The sequence below is a fragment of the Alosa pseudoharengus genome, unplaced genomic scaffold (genome assembly GCF_046254945.1).
Source record: "Alosa pseudoharengus isolate Yale_2024_CS ecotype anadromous, Long Island Sound unplaced genomic scaffold, YU_APseudo_1.1 YU_APseudo_1.1_scf_3, whole genome shotgun sequence".
Lineage (NCBI taxonomy): Eukaryota > Metazoa > Chordata > Actinopteri > Clupeiformes > Clupeidae > Alosa > Alosa pseudoharengus.
This window is the reverse complement of record NW_027468718.1, coordinates 21,706,762-21,728,362: the sequence shown is the minus strand read 5'-3', so window position 1 is coordinate 21,728,362 and position 21,601 is coordinate 21,706,762. Positions and strand designations below refer to the sequence as shown.

General features: G+C 45.1%; 1 protein-coding gene across 3 annotated transcripts in view; it reads left to right on the top strand.

Moving 5' to 3' along the window:
- Positions 1-21,601, top strand: part of fmnl2a (formin-like 2a) — a 66,833-nt gene that overhangs the window by 3,259 nt on the left and 41,973 nt on the right. For all 3 annotated transcript variants that reach the window (XM_076263567.1, XM_076263570.1, XM_076263568.1), the window contains exon 2: positions 18,301-18,384. In XM_076263567.1, the coding sequence (XP_076119682.1) occupies positions 18,301-18,384 (84 nt within the window). The remainder of the gene's footprint in view (positions 1-18,300; positions 18,385-21,601) is intronic.

Sequence of the window (21,601 nt, the reverse complement as noted above, 5' to 3'; positions counted from 1 at the left end):
CCGTAAGAGAAAAGGCTAGTGCTAAGCCCTTTAAGCGCTGCTTGAACTCTACTGAGAGTACGGCGTGTTATTTAGAGCTGTAGCTGTGTGTGTGACTTGGCGTCAGACCTTTTGCCTGCGACTGATTATTTTTACAGGCTATAAAAAGAAGACAGGAGAAGAGGAGAAAAGCCGTAGAGGCTGAATTCTCTCACTGATCCAGGGGCAGGAACCACAGCCACAAATGACCATGCATTTTAATCACACCAGAAGAAAGTAACTATAAAAGACACGCCTGTGTCTAACCCTACAGCAGTCTACAGTGCCCTAAAAGAATGTGAAAATAGGCTACTTTCCTGAAAGTGCACTTCTTAATTTATATGTCAGTGTAAAGCGGGGAGAGAATGCCAAACACATTATGATGTTTTAGTGCAAATGTCACTGACAAATATAAGTAAGTTCAACAATTCTGTGCTAAAGGCATCCCCAAATTCCTTATTGTGAATTGTCCAACTTGTTCTCGTTCCCCTTCAGGATCTGCCTAGTTGTCTACATTTGTTTGTGTACAGTGTGAGACCTTCACTGTCGACACACTAGTTAAAATGCTGAAAGAAATCTTTGACAATTATTTTTGAGAGATTGCAAAGGTTTGGAAAGGTCACAGCATGCTCCTGGCTGATTTGGAGTGTCAGAACCAAGTGGCTCTTATTCCTGACACATTCAGAGCAGCTCCACAACTGAGGAATGCGAGAATCCCTGGAGTTGCAGCTGATATTTAAACCAGACATAATTGTGATGCTACGACTCAGCCAAGAGCAGAGCAACATATATTTTCTCTCACGTGACCTTGGTCCTTGACCATGAAAACGGAAAGTAATGTAAACGTCCTTTGTCTACGTCACATGTCTGGCCTGAGAGTTCATAAACATAGAACTGGAGGATAGGCTATGAGTTTCATTTGGTCTGGGTTTTTTTCCGCAATGTAAGCTATGTATCAGTGGTGGAACCATGTCACTCACAAACATCATGTTACACTTGCATGGGGTTTTGAATATTTTACTGCCTCATCACCTCAATTTTTTTGGCTCAGTCTTGCATAATATACCGTCACTTTTGTTCTCAAGCAGGAACGCAAACTGCTATTGCCATTGGCATTGAGTGTTTGTAGTGTCTTGGAATGTGCTCGTGTGGATATAGTCATCTCAGTGTTAATTCCCAGGAGGAAAACGGTTTGCAATGTTTGGCATTTCACTGTGTCTTTCAGGCAGGGGCATGTCTCAAAGCTCTAGCGTGGTTGCCATAGCAGCAGCGGCATGAACGTTGTCTCCTCAAGGAGTTGAGACTGGATGAGATGAGTTTTACTGTCTATGGTTACACCAGGGGCGTGAATAAGAGTGTCTTAAATCAAGCAGGCCAACTGTTTGGGACCTCTCAGTGTTCATGTCACTTACAGAATCGTGCTGTAAACGACGCACTTCACTTTTTAAAAACTTTTTATTAACTTTTACAAATGCTGTAAATGTATAATTTATAAAAATAGGCATGGCCTGTTGTACTTACATTGTTATGACTTGTTCAGTGAGGCTACACTAATTCAGTCAAAGTCAGGTAAAGAGACACACAGCCTAGGATTATCTAACATTTAGGGCTATATTACAATTGATTATTTTCCACACCTCTCTTGAGTCATAGCCTCTGTCTTACTTGTTTATGAATCACTGTCCAAAAGACTGTAAAATCTTATTCGGTGTTGTGTGAGGGGTGAGTCACGTGTTGTAGGTAGAGCTCAGGAGTACCGGAAGATGACACCCCCCCAGGAAAAATGCAGTAGCTTTCCCCTCAGCTAACCATGCACTTTTCATGGAAACAGTGTGTTCACAGTCTTGAACACAATGATGGCTCTCTTAATTTAGCCAAGTCTCTGCCTCTGCTGAATGCCCTGCCTCGGCAGCAGAGCAGGAAAGTTTATGAGGCAGTTATTGGGGCTCACTTGAATGCCATATGGGAGCTGGTGGCTTAGCTTTTGTTATAGCTGGAGTTCTCAATAGTCAGCCCAGATTACATCTAAGCTGCTTTGTTTAAAGGCAGCCAAAGGGCCCCGATCATCTTTTTTTGTGCATGTGTGTACGTGTGTGTGTGTGTGTGAAACTGTGTGTGTGTTTTGCACTGTCTCTTGTGGCTCTACTTTGAAATTGTTCAACCCATGCACTGTTGACATTGTGGGCACCGAACATCTGTCTAAATATAGGGATAGCATGTTATTAGCAGACTTAATGTCTACGATCAAAGCTTTAGCAAGGGTGCCATATTTTGGTTACCTTTCTATATTCAACTTTGAAAAGACACTCCCACTAAACCAAAAAATAGTTTCATCTTGTGAGTGTATTTTGGCAATGGTCCTAAAGGGGCATTGTTGAAGCTATTAGGATTGCACATTGATATTCATTTGAAAATGATTCTAAAATGTTGTTTATATATATATATATATATGAGAGAGAGAATGTATTTATTTTTAAGGATGGTTTAAAAATCTTTGTCAATCAATTTGTAATTTGTACCCTTTGTCATTCAATTTGTAATTTGTACCCTCCCCACCTATGATTGGAGAGGATAAATGACTTCTGGAAGAGGTTTGCCATACAGTGAGGAGAACTCCTCCACAGCCACAGCTTGATAGGATTGGCTCAAGCCATTATGCTTTTGTTCACCAGATGCTCTGAATTAATCCTTGTGCTGATTTTCCTTTTAGATACATGCTATTTTTCCCCCCATAACTTATTTCCCCCTTCTGAGAACTCTTTGTTCTAAATAAATCTCCTGTTCTTGTGAAATCTAGGCATGACAGACCCCCCACCACATGCATCCACCCACCGACTCTCACTTACTCTCAATAAATGTAAGAAGATTTCACGTACAGTAATGGCCAATGTTGAGGAGAACAAGAGTGCTCTTCAGCTAATTGTTAGTGACAAAGTGGTGTGCAGTGTGACATCATGAGTCACTGGACTTGTGTCAGTCACAGAGCTACTGTACATAAGCTACGCATCACTCACAGGCCGCTGCTCACACGTTACATGTCTGTCGCTTCACTTTTTTGCAGTTAATTGTGGTCTGTTTCAAGCATAAACCCTGTTGTGTCCTCCTCGAGACAATCTCTAATGTGTGGATAGAGAGAGGTGATGGGAACACACCACTGGTGTGAGGGAATTCCATAAGAGTTAGGTCTATTGTTTTATTATCTAAAGAGTCATGTGAGGTGCTTTGCTTTGTTGACACATTTATAAAATTGCAGGTGAGAAACCATTGTCATCCTTAGATTATTGGCTATGTGTTGTTGACTGAGCCCTTAGAATAGAGGATGTTTTAAATCAGAAAACAGAATACTGCTAATTAAAACAGACTTTTCCTCTGGTTCTGACATGCCCTATACGGGTAAAAACGTGACAGTAGTTTATTGGTAGAGTTTTGAGACGCTGTGCTGGAACCCATTAATGTCTTAACTTTTATCTGTTGCAAAAACAGCCTGCCATGCTTTAGCTTGGAGATTTTATATGTTATTCTTTATGTAATTAGTCAGCTTTTAAGGATTGTTAAAGGAGAGTAGAGTATTAACAGCAACAGCAATCTTGCAATTACTGCACCATTAATGATAGGGTTGCCTTTCTTCGTGGAACTCTCAGAAGGTTACACGGTTGCAACAGTGCCCACAGGAGTTGCAGTGGACCAGCCATGCTCAACTGAAAGTAAGTCAAGTATCTGAAAGCCCCCTTAGCAAGATGGGATTAGGAGACAGTGCATTCCTCGCATTTTCACGTGGACTCTTCATTAAACAAATGAACAATGCCCATTCTCAGGGCCGAGGCGTTGGCTCGGCCACGGCTGGAGTCCCGTGCGCCTAGCGACAGAGAACAGAGGCGCTCTTTATTCCAGGCACGGCCCAAGAGCCTGGCACTGAACCCAGACCTGCCGGCATCCAGCGCCCTGCCCCTGGCCAGGGCCGTCACGCCGAGCCGAGCCGGCTTCCCGTAGCAGAGGGGGGTGGGGGGGGGGTAGCGGGGTCTTACTGGGGAGGGTTGATTGAAAGGCGACTGGTGACGCAGCAGCAAACCCCCCCAAAACTCCAGGAGGCCTCTCTGGCCAATTAGCCGTAGTTAAGAGCTACGTTTCTGCCTCTCCGTCTGGGCGGGCGGGGAGCGGAGCTGCATGGGCTGAGTGCTCTGGGCTCAGTGCTCTGTCAGGCGAAGCCCAGGCTGTGGTTGCTGTATGAAAGTGGATTCCCCCCCACCCCCCCCTCCGCTCCTCTTTCTAAGGCTCTGCGTCAGTGCCTCGAGGCCCGCCGGCCGTCTGGCCGCGTGTCAGCCTTGTCGTGTGGGAACCAGATTCTTGGCCGCGCGTACTGCTGCTCGCTGGAACTTTCTGGTGGCTAGCGTTTGCTCTTCATTGCCCTGGCTCTGCCTTGCGGAGGTGGACACTGATACAACTCTGATTTGTAGCTGATCTGTGCTCTCGCATGGGCTCCACATGCACTCGCTGACACGGCTCTGATGGATGAGGCTGTGTGGAGACGTGAGGTCTCCTTGCATCGCTCGTTAGCATAATCACCCTCTGATGTCGGACTCAAAAGACTTTTGAATCAAAAGACTCTCAGAGCCTGATTCAGTTCCTCTTCTGTATACTCACTGAGGGGATCCACTCCCTTGATTTATTTGCCAAATCAGTGTGGATCCCAATAGTAAAGTCATTTTAAGCACACAGTGAACGTAAAGATGTGTTGTACAGTTGTACTCGATGACCTGACATACCCTGTAGAATCTTCAGCCTGTCTTTGCGAGAGAACATAGGTGAAACTAAAATAATCCATACCACTGTCAACAGCAGTAAATATAGTAACAGAGATAAGATAGAGACACCTTTGTGTATTTTACAGGCCACTGTGTAGTTTATGCTCAGCCACGGCTGATGTGACCTCACTTTATGAGGTCAATATTCCACCAAGACAGCAAACTGTTTGTGTCATATTATGTCACGAGCAGCCATTGTTTGTGTCTGTCTTGACTCCATTGTCTGCCTCAGTGCTGTGCCTGGTGTGCTGTGTGGAACAGGTGTGGGGTGAAGTCACACATGGTCTGGCTGGCCTTACTCTTCTTTATGCCTTCATAGTCAGTGTGCATTCTGTGTAAGCAGCAGCGCTGGCAGAAAAGGCTAGCAGTTCAGGAGGAGAGTCACTCTTGGGCACTTTGCCCCATTGTAGTGAGATGCATGATGGGAAGAGTCAGTGCAAGGCTCCAGCCAAGGTGACAGCTGTTAAAAGAGGGGGGGGGGGGACTTGGTAAATGAGTCTTGCGGCCATGGCTCTATCGCTTTAATAAGTGTGGGTGTTTTTTTATGTGATATTGAAAGGATAGATGTCCCAGCTGCTCCATTGACGTTTTGAATACAACAAACCTACACTACTATACAACTAGTAACTACACTTTCTTACACTTTCTTCACTTCATTAGGATTCAATGTCCCAGTAGCCTACTGTAGGATAGTCAAATGTCATATTATTTTTTATTTCAAGGATCTCAATGCAAACAAAAAAGGCTTTTGAAAATCACCTTCTTTCAGACTGGCTGTCAGGGGCTCATCTCTCCTTTATTTCAGCTGGGTTTTTAAGAAATGAGAAATGCCTGAGAGGAAAATACTCCTATTACCTAATACCATTTGAATCGCCCTAAAGGCAGTCAGGACACAAAGCAGTTCCTGGGTTAAGGGCTCAGACTGGCTGAAAAAAAAAAACACTTTTGTTGGCTGATTGTTTTGGCAGTAAAAAAAAAAGTGTTAAGTAATTACTTAATTCACTGTACCAATGGCAGTCAAGACACTAATACAGGTTAATCCGTAGCCTATGTGCTAGTAGTCTGATTTTCTTTTCAGTTTGCCCGTCAGGCTGCTGACTTCACTCCATAGCGAGACAGTGACTGAGTCTGCTGTCTGCTGCCCCTCTAATGGACTCTTAGATTGTGGGGGGCGAGGAGGGGGGGGGGGTAGGAGGAGGGGGGGGGGGGGTAGGAGTGGGGGTATTGTGTCTGTGTATGCACTTACTGCTCGCCCTGGTGCTGGAACACTCAGGCTTTTTGGACCAGGCCCAGCGAATCAGAGTGTGTGAGTGTGCATCTGCGTGCGAGGGTAAGGGTGTGTGTGTGTGTGTGCGAACGAACGTGTGCGTGCGTGAGTGTGTGTATGTTTTCTTTTTCTTCCCTGTCATGACCAATGCAAAACCACGCTGCCGTCTCCCGAGATGTGTGTGCTCCCTTTTGAAGCTGGCTGGGTTGAAAAAGAAGGGGGTTTTGTTGGGCAACCTCTTGCCAAAAGCAACATCTGCAGCGAGCATGGGAGGTCCCTGTGTGTTCTAGTGTGCTCTCCGGTTTGATGTAGGCCCCAGTGACAGCTCTGTAAGGGTTACAACAATGGCACAATCTGTTCTTTACATGTTTGGAAGTGCTCCTCCCTTCATACATGATGCAGTGTGGTTGGCTGAAATCCCACAGGGAAAATGACCCTTTCATTTAATTGGTAACCATTATGGTATGGAAATATTTTTGTTCGGCAGTGCCTAGATGTCCCTTACACAGGACATCTTGTACCTTACTGGAACTGGGCGTGGTCAGTGACATTAACATTAAACTGTAGCCTATTAAGTCTCATTCCCAGTGGTTTAGTCATTTATTGCCAATTATGATCGTAGCAAACATGTTATGATGCAGCCTTGAATATCTACATTATACTTCCTAATTCCTAGAAGTTTCTAGAAAGGGGACCGTGCGTTTTCCAGGTTTGAGGTTAGTTGGATTGTATTGGCAGGTGTGTGGATGAGGTCCAGTTCACTGACCAGAGCCTGGCCCCACCCCCCTTTCCCCATCACACAGCACTCCTCCCGCCTGCTTCCTGGATTGCCCCGCTGAGCGCCATGCCAACCACATCAGAGCGACTGCCTTGCAGGGTTAATAGGTCGTGGGCCTTTATCAGTAATCTGGTTCCCCGGGCCCTTGGCACGGAGCAGGCAGTTAGTGCTGGTGCCAACGCCACTGCCGAGGCTTCGATGCCCTCAGAGCTTAATGTGTTTTGACAGCACCGAATGCAAGTCAGCCAATGATGTGGCGATTTCTCAGACTACTACTGTAGAAATGTGCTTAGGGGCATCCATCTGATACTGTACAGGGCGAATACACACACACTCACACACACACACACACACTGCTGTGGCCTGCTCTCCACAGTATGCAGTTAAAGCAGGAAAAGAATGCAAGGTCACGTTTTAGGTTTGTCTTGCCGACTGCAGAACAAAGCATGAGCCTGAATGAAATAGGTACCCTTTCTCTTACTTGGAAAGTTAGTGGAATCCTGGCATGAATCATGCCTTCGTCTTGTGAAGAAGGGGAGATTTTGGTGCACTTAAGATAGCGAAAAAAGAACGCTGTTATTGCATTGTCATCGCAGGTGATTTATCGATTTTGCTTGAGTCTGCGTTTGGACCCCGCGTAAAAGTAATGAAATTCCCAAGCCCACGGTAACACCAGCACACTCCTCCTTATTTCCCCAGCCCTCTGCCTTGAGTTATATTGCATCTGTTGTCTTTATGGCGTTTCATCCCAGTGCGCCGTTAGGGCTCTGATATACAGGGGCACTAAAAAAGTTGCGTCGGGGGTGTCTTGGGCTGTGCACTGCAGCAGTCAATGAAGCAATGAAAGTTTTGTCAGTGCGCCGTTTCTTTTTACAAATCATCATTGCACACTTTTAACAGCCCAACACGAATTATCACTGGGTCCCAAAACGAGTTTCAAATGAAACCCAAATGTGTGTCCGGTTGTTGTTGGTTTGGGGTCGGGGGGTTGTGGGGTGGAGTGGGATGGCAAAGCTTCACCCCCTCCCCTCTCTCTCTCTCTCTCCTGGCTTGCCACCCAGGGCCTTTGGAAAAACAGGCAAGAATGCACCCAGCCAAGGAAGCCCCTGGAAGGTAGAACGTTAATGACTCCCAGACAAGGGCCTTCAGTGCTGCCCGAGGTCTGTTTCTAACCATAAGTATTGTGACTGGGGTGTTGGTGCTGTCCAACACAGGCCCCATTGACTGATTGAACTGGGTGTGTAGAAGCTGCTCTCCATCACTGGCCAGCCATGACGGATGGAGTTGACACTAGCGTCAATTTGTCTGCTCTGATAAGTGCAGGGAGTCGCTGGATATCACAAAGTAGTTCCTACTTACTAGCCGGGTTTCCACTCAGCTCCTTTGCATAATTATTTTATGTGCGGTTATGACAATTCAGATAAGGAAATGTACATCTGTGTGGTGTTTCCATCAACTGTGTTATGCGGATTAAATATGGACCTCCTCCCAGGGTTCCGAACAGCTGTGGGATCAAATTGCAAGGTCATCAGGGCCACGTTTACGGAGGTATGCAGGTAGAAAATCCAACAAATGTGAATAAACTGTTTCCATCCACTTTAACTGCATTATATAGATGCGAGTTAATCCACACCCCTTCTAGCAAATCAAATGCACATTTCAAGTGTTCCCAGTCAGAATTAAGTATTCAAATGGTCAAAATGTACATGAAAAAGTTGAATGGAAACCCAGCTACTAGTGATTTCTGTCTCTTGAATTAGCATGTATGGATTTGTGATCAATAATGCTGTTATCTTAGCCTTTTCACAGACAGTGAAAGAAGAGAATTGTTATGTAGGCCTATGCAAGTAATTTACATTGCATCAAAGAGCCTTGACACAATAAAGTTGAGGGTTTTTTTCCTCTGTGACCATTGAGACAGCATCAAATGGTAGCTTTTATTTCATGCCTAATGAATACTTGCTCAGCACAGCACCGTGTCAAGGACCAGAGCAATAGTAATTATAGCCCAATCTTTTCCCTTCTGGTGTAGGTCAATCATGTGCATTCAGAGAGGTAATAAATGATGTCACCTTCTAATGAAAGTCTAGTGTAAAGTTCAAATGGACCAGTGACTGGCCAATGAACTTGTCAGACACACTTTTACTTCCCTCAGGCCATTGGGTAGTTGGCAGTTGCTTATGCTGAACTCTGATTAACTGTCTTGTTTTTTGTTTTTGTTTTGCTAAGTCAGCATGTAATTTAATGTTCCTTTGCATGGATAGTTGTGAAGGAATAGTTAGTAAGAAAGGAGTAGCTCAGGCAGCAGACACACAGACATATTAGCTCAGTGGAAAAATTCAACACGAGTAATCAGGCTATATTTCAGGTTGAGATGGTGTCACTCAGTGAGCAGACTCTTCAGCACATTGTATTGTAGAGTAGTGATTAGCATGTGGGTGCGAGAGCAAGAGACAGCAGGAGACATGGAGACCGGGGAGTGGGGGTTGAACGGTGCCAGGCTGCAATCCGTACTGGGGGTGATGTGAAAAATAGAACAAATCAGATTACCATTACAATGTCTAAAAGGATTATGGAGTTGGCTTTACGGCTGTTGAACTTCATCGGAGCTCGTCTTTCCCATTCGATGCAAACAATGTTGTAATCTGTGGTAATTTTCTTTGCATTGGAGATTAGTTCAGGAAGACAACTGTAGGTTATCTTTTTAACTCATTGTAGCGTTCATAATAGGATTTAGCCTAGATGTGCAGGGGTCAGCCTATATATTTTGTACCTTAAAAATAGGTTTACCTGCCGGCAACTCATAGGTGAAGATTAGGTAAAAGAAAAATCTGTTCATTTTTCTTTTAAGTTAAGTTTAAATGATCTAAAAATGACTTAAATATATAGCCTACAGTAGGAGTGGAGGAAGTAGGCTAATGGTTGATAATCACTCTATTCTCCCCCCAGTGCAGAGAGTACACTCTGTCCTCCCCTCACCTCTACTCTCGCTTGCGTAATACAGAGTCATTAGTCTAAGTCTAAATTAGTGTATCTGTTAAGATCCAGAGTCAGACATGAACCTCTAGTCTGGAGAAGACTGTGTTGAGCCCTTTTGTTCTAATTTCAGATACTGTTTATGTTTATTATTTTTAGCCATCTTTAGTGATAGAAAGTCTGAGGAGTAGTGTCAATTCTATTTAATTGTATTGATTCAGTTGAATTGTATCAAATTGCCTACCTTCAGATACAACACAACACAGAGTAACCATTGACAGCATTTGCAATGAGATTACATTGGGTCTGATTTACACTAACATGAGGGAAGCAGTTAATATCCAAATGAACTTCAGACCTGTGGCTGCAACCAAGTTCAGTTCATCCACCCAAAATAGATGTGGATTCGGTCTTCTGAGGTCACAGTGTAGCCTTGAACCTTGGGGTTGCAGAATAACCAACCGTCAACAGCTCATTAGATTATAGTGAGTGAGCACCTGTCACTACAGATTCCATCTAAATGGCCAGTCTGTCACCAGTCCTAAAAGGCGGCCACTCTACCCCGGTGGACTCCTATTTAAATATGCTTCTGTTTGGCCTTTCACAGCATGCCAGTCCAGTTGCTGGGGCTTGAGTATTGTGTTCACAGTTTTGATAGCCCCGAGTCCACATTCTGTGCAAACATCCTCCACACACACACACACACACACACGAAACACAACTCGGCAGTGGGTGTCTGTGGAGGAGGCAGAGTTAAGTGGGGGAGGGGGGTGGTCTCTGGGATTACATGGCTAATCTGGAGACAGACGAGGGACACCTGTGCCCCTGCAGAATGTAAGGGATTAAGGAGCCACACTGCGCTAATGAGGGGCTGATTCCGGGCTCCTGCAGAACCTGCTGGGAACTCGGAGTAAAAGGCCAAGCAAGGGACAAGAGAGAGGCCGCTCCTAGCTCCAGCCCAGTAGAGCAGAGAGGTGTCTGACATAGAGACAGACTGATCTGTTACGATGGCGTCTACAGAGGCTTTGGGCAGTGCTGTCTGAAAATCATTGTGACCTATCGTAACGCCTCCAATTATCACCACTTTTGTTCGAAAATTCTAAAACAACGATGTTTTTCAATACTTCAAAATAACATTTAATAAATGAACCTTACATTTTTTGGTAGCCATAGGTGTCTAGATTTGAACAAAAACCTGTTTTGGTTCTTAATGGAGCATTTACTGTCTGAAATATCTGATTTTGTTTACCACGCTCAGAGGTTAGTGCTGGCCTGGAGGGTCGCCTATTTACACCGTTTCAACGGCGGTTAGACCGAGAATTCTCGTCATGAAATTAAAATTCCACTGGAGCTCCAAGCGGATGTGTACACTGTTTACAGCTCTTCAAATCAAATTTTTGGTACATAGCTAATTTAGATACACCTATGGTGTATTAGGAATCCGTCTTGGTTTGTATAGAAATGGATATTAAGTGACACATACACGCAAGACGGCGGAAATACGGGACCGACGGTAATAGGGGGAGTTCCGATATGCTGCCTAGTTTTGACATGACAGGAGTATCCTGCGTCTGTTGTAAAAATATAACAGTCTTTATCAGTATGACTTATGCAGACTCTCATGACAAAAATGCAGTGTTCAAGTGATGGAGGATGCAGACATACATTGTGGTCCACATTACAAAAGGTATGTAATTAGTGGACGTAGTGGACGAGTTGTCGTCACTTCCCCTCCCTTGCGGAATTTTCCCACTCTTGTGCTGTCTGGCCTGCTGCAGTAACGTTACAGTTGCTGGGAAAGCCATCGTCTGGCTGGTCCTGCTCTGAAGAAAGAAAGCCAGACAGAGGCTCCAGCTCAGGAAATGGTGAGGAAACGTTGTAATGTGAGAAAGGCAAGCGGCCTCACCGAGGAACAGCAGGAGGAGGTGGCTGCGGCGGTGGTGGTGGTTGAACAGAGCGCAGGGTTAGTGCCGCCCCAAGTCCTCCGGGCCCCGTCTGGAACAGCTGAGCAAAGAGCCCCAGCCTGCCATCGCTCGTCCAGGCTCATATCCCCTCGTGTCATCAGTCGGCCCCGCAGCCCCAGAGAGCTCTGGCCCCGCCGCTGTCTGAAGGCCGGGCTCAGTGGAGAGTGGGGGGGATTAGGCTCCTGGGGTTTGTGCCTGATGACATGCCGAGAAGAGTGGGGCTGGATCCTGGATCCTGAGATGCAGGGGCGGCGAAGGGGAAGGGGTGAGAGACACATTCTTTGCACCACCACCCCCCCAGCCCCCCGCGTCCTTCAGTTGCCAGACTCTCCAGGGCCGCATCAGTCCAGGCAGATCTGAGGGCGGGTAGGGCATGGCAGACACACAGCGTTCTCATCTTTTTTTTCAAGCGAGTCAGTTACACACAAAATGATCGTAAATCTACGACTAGTCTGATATGGCTTAGCATCTTTTCGTCTTTTTTTTTGTCAAGTATCTATTGGTCACACAGTATTTCTTTCCATCCTTTTCATCCAAACAACCCCTGCGTTGTCTATCGGATTGAACATTTCATACATCCGCTGAAACTGATATTCTGGAAGGCATCACTTGAATCATCATTGGTCCCCGTTCCAGGCCCTGTGTGGGTTTGGATTAACACAGCGGAAAGTTCTTTAGCCTGAGTCTTGGGGTCAGATAGGAGCTAAGAGCATCTTTGTCTGCTGGACAGAGTCAGAGCTGTCTCCTCTACAATGCTGCAGAGAACTATTCAGTCTTTCCTTTCTTTGAGTTTTTCCTCCTCTCTTCAGTAGCCTTCAGTGGCGTTGCTGCCTAGCTACAGGCTTCTTAGGATGGCTCCTGTAGCCACTTATTAACACTTAAGTAACTGGAGACATTGACAGAACATGTTAATGGTTTTCCAACCTGTTTTTTTGAACTTTGGATTCCTTTCCAATATTTTAATGATCTATGGGTCTCGTTTTTGGCTTGCTCCTCCTAGATCATGTGCTCCTTGACGGGACTTCATAAAACATTATACATTACGTGACTGGAGAACCTGACCGGTGGGAAGGTCTCAAGATCCAAAAATACTGCAGCTGAACAAATGAGGCCTGTGCAGAATGATTAAACTCCCTGAAGCACCAGATACGTGTGTGTAGTCATAGCCCTATAGCCTTAGGAGAACAGCTGCATCATAGGGTAAATCATGCATTCAGTACTACACCACTGAAAAAAGTAAATGTGGCAGTGGCAGTGCTTGTTTTCTTTTTTGTAAACTGGCTTTTTCATTTTGCCATGGACCTCCGGGGAAGAGGTGGGTGTCGGGGCTTAAAGCCTGCTGCTGGTGACTCATGTAATAACTGGCCAGCGAGTCTTTCTCTCTGTCTCTCTCTCTCTTTCTCTCTCTCTTTCTCTCTCTCTCTCGCTCTCTCTCTCGCTGTCACTCCCTCTCTGTCTTCCTCTCTATCTCCCCGGTGTCTGCATTTTGTATGGCACACTGACTTTAAATCAAAAACGCTACAGTTTGTTTAACGTTAATGATGTCGTTAGTCAATGGAGGGCCCATTTCTGGGCGGCTTGTGTGACTGAAGTCTGACCGCCACAGAACACTCACAAACGACTGTTTGACCAAACTGCTCGCCTGCATCTTGAATTTTATACTGCACTAGGGAGGGGGTGACCATATATTCAACAGACACTCAACTTATAGCCAAGAGTTCAAAAGAAAAGTGTGTTGCCTGACTCCTGACTATAGAGACCTCATTCAGGCAGAATTTTCCATTCCTGAAAAAAAAAAGATTGTATAGAGTGGAAAAAGGATTGAGACAGCACACAAGTACCTTTTGGACCAGTCACTCATATCTCACTGCTCAAGTGGAGGCCGCCAGATGAGAACATAAACTCTTGTCTGACGTGTGACCTTTGTGCAAAGCACATTTTTTACCTGCGAGTAAAGAAGAACTCATAGCAAATCTGGCCCTTCTCTTTCTTAAACAAGCCTGATCACAGGCAGGGATGGGCAGTATTTATGATACATGTTAAAATACCTATTTCAAATGCAAAAATAGTATAACTACATAGTGATGTATTTTATTGGGTTGAAGAAAATGGCTTTGTATTTTGTATCAAAATACTTTATAGGTGTGTATTTTTGAAGTTTAAAAATACTGCCAAATATTTTTGGTAAAATCAATACTTTTGGTGATGTGATGACATCATAACAATGAACAACAATGAATGTAACTTCTGACTGGTGCTGACTTTGCCCACACTTGTGATCAGAATATTGAGATTCAGGAAGATGATCCAGTGCAAGATGAGTAATGTGTAAGTTGCTCACACACAGAATACACCCCCCCTCACACCAATCTCAAGAATACACCCCCCCTCACACCAATCTCAAGTTTCTTGAGAACTACTGTATAACCATAAGTATCTTGAGAACTTTAACCATCCGTTTTTTTTAATCAGCGAAATACATGGAAACCGTTGTTGTTGTACCCCGTTAAAAAACAACTAAAACGGTCATAGTCCTACCTGATCAACAACGTTACACAGTGCAATATCATTCTGAACATGCATTGACAATGTCAGAGACTTCATTCTCTGTATTATGTCAGTGTACCATGAGTTTGAAGCCCTTATTTTAAGGTAATAGAACTGCATTGTGTTGTTTTAAGCCCACATTCTGTGGCTCTCAGTAGGTTGGGTGGTTAGTTCCACTTGACAAGTTCAGTTGTGACTTCTAGAGTACATCTCTAATACAGTAGGCTACAGTATGAGATGTTACAGGCAGGTCAGTATCGTTGATCGGTTTGTAGATTTATGGCATGTCTCGTAGACAGAGAAAAGCTGTTGCTCTCAAACACAACCCACTTTATCAACAGTCAGTGTAGTGATGAAGGAATAGATTCAATAGACAGATATGGAAGGTTTGCAAAGTGATTTCATGCTCCCCTTAAAGAGTATTTTTAGTATTTTCAAAGTACAAAAATACAGTATTTTATTTTGATGGATGATAAGGCTACTGTATTTTGTAGTTTATTTCTATACACTTATAATTTGGGTATTTGACATCTTATTTGAAAATACATTTTCATGTATTTTTGCCCATCCCCGATCACAGGATACAGAAAGTACCTGTAGGCTAATGCACATATATGCAGCTGTTTTATTTCTGATATATGATAAGGCTCGATCATACTAGCAGATATCAATTCATTCCTGCAGTCTGTAATACGTAGACACAGTAGCTTAACAGATAACAGCAAATATTTCATTCACCTGCTATCGTTTGACTTGTGGTCATACTCCTTCTCATTCCCAGTGTTGGTTTAATTATTTTGGGTAAAGAATGTGAAATGGAAAGTGCTCTTTTCCTCTCCCCTCTGTATAAACAGCTTCTCCTACTCTGCATAAGTGAGCTGAAGTGAAAACCTGGTAGCTGCCTGTTATTAAGTGCCTGTCAGGACTCATTTTGCTGGGGGAGGTGTGGTGGATGATTTGTAAGTGACCTCTGCTTGCGTTGGAAGATCACCAGCCACGAGTGCCCAGTCCGGCCAGCTGAGGGCAGCTCATTTCCCACAACAGGTTCCCTAGAGGTGACACAACAGCACAAGTCCACACGGCACATCGACATGTCAGCTCCACTCCCAAAATCATGTAGATTAATAGCATTTTTTGTTCATGAATCCTTTTCCTCTCTTACTGGTAATTAAACTGTGACATCCATGTAAATGTACTGGGTTGTTTCACAGCATCCTCAGTTTTGCGTCATTTGATTGGCAGTGGTTGTGCTTTGATCTGTCTTTAGTTTGCTAGGTGCAGTGGAGGGCTCCTTCCCTCCCTGTGTGTTTGTGACCTTTTTAAGAGAAGAGCAAGAGATAGTGCAGACTAATGGATCTCTCCAGGACTCCATCTCCTCCGGACCCTGCAGCTGGTGCATCTCAATGCTAATGTCATTTTCCCTCCAGCTTGTGCAGATCATGTGTGTCCATAAAGATTCTTGCCCACTGAATCAGCTGTGGTGTTCCCAGTGTCACCCCCCCCCCACACACACACACACACACCTACCCACCAGACATCATACAGTCATGGCCTCTCAGCAAACACGGAATGCCATCTCCCCCCCCTTGGTTTCCATGGTACCCTGACTGTGAGTCAGATTACCTGACAGTGATCCACATTACTGCCGTTCACAGGACCCTCTGTTCCCTAGTTGCAGGCGTCAGAGGCGAGATAGACGCAACACCATTTTGGTTTCAAATTTGTTTTGTTTTTTAAGACAAACTTGTTGTGTCTCTTAGGAACAGACAAAAGCACTCATTGTGTGACCTCGAAAGCCTTTCTCCTTTTGTTTGTTTAACCTTTTAAAGGTTTGGTAGATGAACCCATCTACCATAAAGTCCATATGAATATTTCAAGTTGTAGTGTTTTTCTTCCATCCCCTGAGAAATTGTTGTGTTACCAGTCCATTGTAGTGATACATTGCCTGAAGTGATTTTGTTCCCCTGGTCAGTCCCTCACAGCCCCACTGTATACTAATGCACCCAGCCATTCTCTCCAGACAGCTCAATCTCTCTAATACTCAGTGGTGGCACAGGCACAACGTCTGGAAAAAACGACATGGCAGGATGTTCTCATCTCCCCCTGCAGCACCGCTCGCTCATAGAGACACACGTTGGAAAACTCGGCAAAGGAAAAGTCTTGTGACTGAAATCACATTGATAAATGAGACAGTCCGCTGAAGCGAAGCGGCTCTTTAGGGTCGATGTTTTCTTTCCTTAAGCAGAGAGGAGGGGGAAAAAAACATTCTCACCACATCAGCAGTGTGGTCTCTTGCGCTCGCGGCTTGTGGAGTGTCAGCTATCACTAGTTTTGCTGTGTTTGTGTGTATGTCAGGGGTTTGCAAGCTGCTTGTGTTTGGGTGGGTGGTGCGATTAAGCTCTAATTGTTTCAATCTTTTCTCTCTCTCTCTCTCTCTCTCTCTCTCCTGGTAATTCACAGAAGGGTGGGGTGCACTAGAAAGGCTTTAGGGGCCAAAGCAAGACAACTGGAGTCCTTTTTGGGGGGAGTTCCACTCAGCAGATGTGGAAAAAGTAGGGCAAACAGGGGGAAAATGAGGGAGTGAGGGCTGTGTAATGCGGAGAGAGGAAGCAGGCCTTGTTTCTTCACATGTTCAAGTTTAGCCAACATATGGCGAGATAGGCTTCATGCATTAGCTCTGAAATGGCCTCGGAGTCTCTGTAACAAAGCAGCCTTATATTTCAAGGCTCGGCATTACCATATGGGATCAATAAAGTGGAGTGAGAGAAAAGTCCGCCTTTTGATGGTGGGTAGCAAGAAGCTGTGTTCCAGGATGTTTATGTTAATTAAAGCAGTGAATTCCGACATTATTGGTGTCCAGATCTGGTTTTTGAAACTTGCATCAGAGCAACACAGTAACTTGCCGGCTGCAAATAGCTGACATCAAACTGCCACTTTATCACAAATTCTTTCATTGAAGCAGCACCATGCAGAGGGGGGGGTGAACCCGTTTAAGAATCATGTGAGAAAATACAGTCATCTGAAATCCATTCAGGAACTTTTCCTGAGTCTATTTTTACCCGTACGATGTACGATAGGAAGTAAACACGCACTTCCCCATCTCTTTTGGTGTTAGACGAAGTTGTGTGTCCTTGTGTTTGAAGCCTGCAAGCTCTCTGACACAGACAGCAGCGGGCGGCGCACGCCCACGCACGCACGCGCATGCATGGCCTTAGGACGGCTGCAGGATTACAGCAGCGCTGAGTGAACACACTCCATACTGCTCATTACGTACACACACACACGCAGGCACGCGCACGCACACACACACACACACACACACACACACACACACACACACACACACACACATGCAGCGCTGAATGAACACGCTCCATACTGCTCATTACACACAGACACACACACTTACACACACGCATGCACACACACACACACACACACACACACACACACATGCAGCGTTGAGTGAACACACTCCATACTGCACATTACGCACACACACACACACGCACACACACACGCAGCTCTGAGTGAACACACTTCATACTGCTCATTACGGAGGGGTCAGGGCTCGTTGAGGGAGAGATGGATCTCAGCAGTCCTGTGCTATCAGAGAGGATTGCCTTCATTAGGAAACTAGAAACTCTCTCTTCTCTCCTCGTCCTCATCCCTGTGCCACTCTTCTGCTTCAATATTCTCTCAATCTATCCTACCATAGCTCTCTTTTACTCCCTTATCCATAATGAATCACACAGGAAGAGCTTTGATATCTCATCATAAATGTGACTTGGACTGATGCAAGCCAATATGTAAAATGTCTGTTGAGTGATGTAATATATTCTCGGCCCTGCGCAGAGTTGCAGTTTTGGGCCTTTGTGTTGTGTTTGGTTCTGCTGACAGCTGCACTTCATCTGCTAATCTGAGGCTTTCATCTCTTCCCCCTCGCAGAATTCTATGAACCTCCCACCAGACAAAGCTCGGCTCCTGCGACAGTATGACAACGAGAAGAAATGGGAACTGATCTGTGATCAAGTGAGTGGCGTTTGTTCTTTTCCAGACAACAAAGGACGTGATGTTGACTGGACGAGTCCACCATAGTCATGACAACATTGTTGGACTCGCCCACTTGTCTGCTGTTCATTTTTTGATATTAGCCTAATGATTAGAAATGGGAAGAAGGAGACACTTGTAGTTAGCTGTGTGTTTCTTTATAATCACCTAGGCCTCCATCACAATGGTCCAAGCTTAGCACTGCCAACTAGCCAGAAAAGTTCATTAGCTAGTTTATCATAGTTAGCCACAGCATAACAGGAATGTACTGTATCTTAGTTTGTTATGGCTTATCTGATGTGGTCCCTGCAGGCCCCGTATAACTCATGTGAGTCAGTTTCATGTGAGTTAGTTTTAGCATTGTAAACTGAATGAGATTAGAATGTTTTGGTGTTCTACCAAAAGACAGGTTAAAAAACAGATCTTACTACCGAGCACAAAAACATGGCCCAAAATTACTCACTACTGCTTCATTCATGTAAATTGGCACTGGTCACATCTGGCTTTTGCTTCAGCTGAAGGACTGTCATCAGTAGCCATCTCTTCTAACCTCACCACCTTTGTCAAGCAGCTCACTTTCAAGAAACCCAGAGTGAAATATCAAGCTCTTTTCCATGCCTACATACATCTTTTTTTTTTTTTACCATTTTACTTGAAAGACCTAATCATACAGTTTGAGGTATTTGGTTTCTGTCTAGTCTGTTCTGTCTGGCCACACATGAGGACCCATGAGGGATCAGGAGAGCGGAAGGCTTTAGTGTTGTATCACTCCCACAATGAAATTCTCTTTGTATCCATGGAAACAGTGCAATAGGTGAAGGTGGGGGGGGGGGGCTGACAGGTATGGCAAAATAAACATGCAGTCATCACCCCCACCCACATCAAACAACCCAATGAGTATCAGTAATTATAAATATGTCTGAAATGATAACCTAGACAAGTAACATTACACGCGTTAGTACAATTGGGATTCATAGAATAAAATAGATCATGATAACTATTCTTTCTTAGTGCTTCAGACATTCAGGCGTTTGGGTTGGTCATGTTTGACGCATAGCATTTGGATTGGACTCATAGGCTCCTTAATTAAACTGGGAGAGATAGTTCTGGAGAGACCTCTCCCTTTTCAGCTAACAAATGGTACAGTGGACTTGTTTGTCCATTTCTGATGAGAGAAGATATAAATAATGTCACATAATCAGTGTCATCTAATTCCTGGTCATTATTCCATTATGCATAGACAACCCATCCCAGAAGAGATAAAGCATCAGCAGTGTGGGGTTGGAAAGACAACAGATTTGTCTGTCTCTCTTTCTCTCTCATACGCAAACACACACAACAGACACACACACACATGCACACACACACACACACACATGGAAACACACACAACAGACACGCACATGCACACACACACACACGGAAACACACACAACAGACACACACACACATGCACACACACACACACGGAAACACACACAACAGACACACACACGCACATGCACAGACACGCGCGGAAACACACACAACAGACACACGCACGCACTCACGTACGCAAACACACACACACACACACACACAGGTCACACACACACACACACTTGAAGCCTCTGTGGAGCAGGGGGATTTTCTAAGGGCTTCACACATCCTAATTGCCAGCGTCATTCTCTCCACTCTCCAACTCCTCTATCTGCCAACTATGTGGAATCCTCTCTTCCTCTCTCTCTCTCTCTCTCTGTCCGTCCCACTCTCAATAGGATATTACATTCCAGCCCATCCCTCATCCCCCTCTCCCACTATAGTTTCAACTTAACCCTTCTCCCTCTGACACCTCCAAGTACAAAGGTGGGGAAAGTCTCCTTCCTGGCCACCACCACCTTGCTCATGCTCATGGTCTCAACTTCAGGCCCGCAGTGCTCCCTCCTAACACTGCTAACACTGGACCAGTGTTGATATCAGTAGTTACAGTAACACACACAAGGGTCATGAGTACTGTAGCTAATGAACCCCCCACCCTGCAGTCGCCCCCCTGTTGTGTTTTCATGGGAACGGGCCCAGTCTTCCTGAAGCCGTCCTCTTTCCTGTTATTGTCACACACACACACAGCGAGTGATAGCTAGTGGGACTGTGCTAAAGAGTTCCGTTAGCCCCCGGCACACATGCGGGCACATTCACGCACACACAGTTTTTACCCTGTTATTTTTTATGCCCAAAGCTTAAAGTTACGTCACTGTGTGTGTGTGTGTGTGTGTGTGTGTGTGTGTGTGTGTGTGTGTGTGTCCGTGTGCGTGTCCGTGTGTGTGTGTGTCTGGGTGTTCAGCTCCTTCTGGCAAAGTATCACAATCTCAGTCTCACATAATCTCTTTTCCCCTGCGAATTAGGAGCAACATGTGGAGGCTGACCTAAAATCAGGCGGCCCAGTTGGTCAGTGCCACAGTTCATTTCCTGGGCAGTGGAGCGAGACCCCGCCGTGCTCACAAGATAAATCCACCCGGGGCCAAGCACATAGCCCTGACCTCACACTCACTCACACACACACACACACACACACACACACACACAGACACTGTCAGACTCCAAAGGCTCTCTGTGTTGCAAATTAGGAAGTAAATGTACAGTATTCCCCGCCCTTTCAATTTTACTACCCAATTTTCCTGTCGTTCTATATTTCTCCAGATTCTTCTCTTTTTCCCCCCCCTCAGCACTATCCTGTTGTCTTTGAGTGTTTGGCTGGGTGGATTTGAGCCATTAGTCATGTCTGTGTGTGTAGCTGCAGAGACTCTTCAGCTCTGAAAGCCTTTGTGTCCTTCACTGCGCTGGCAGAACCACCCGCTACAGTTTGAGTTTCTGGGTCACTGGCATTCACAGGCTGAGAGCTCTCTGAAAGTAACGTGGAGCTGACGACTGAACGACACTATTTGGTTTTGATTAAGAGAGGGGTTGTATGTCAACAGAGAGAGTCCTAGTCATAGAGACCTATTCCCATCGACTTCTGCAGTAGCGGGATCTACTGATAATGCTTTTACAACCTCAAGCTGCTCAACTGCTATGATATGAGCAGCCTGTAATGTTACAGGCGCTTTGAGTTGGCAATTTGAGTTGGGGATTTGATTTGATGGGGCTATTAAGCGTACTACTCTTTTCTGTGGAAGAACTGCTGTAATGGTCAATAATGCAGAGGGCCATTTGACTTGTAAAA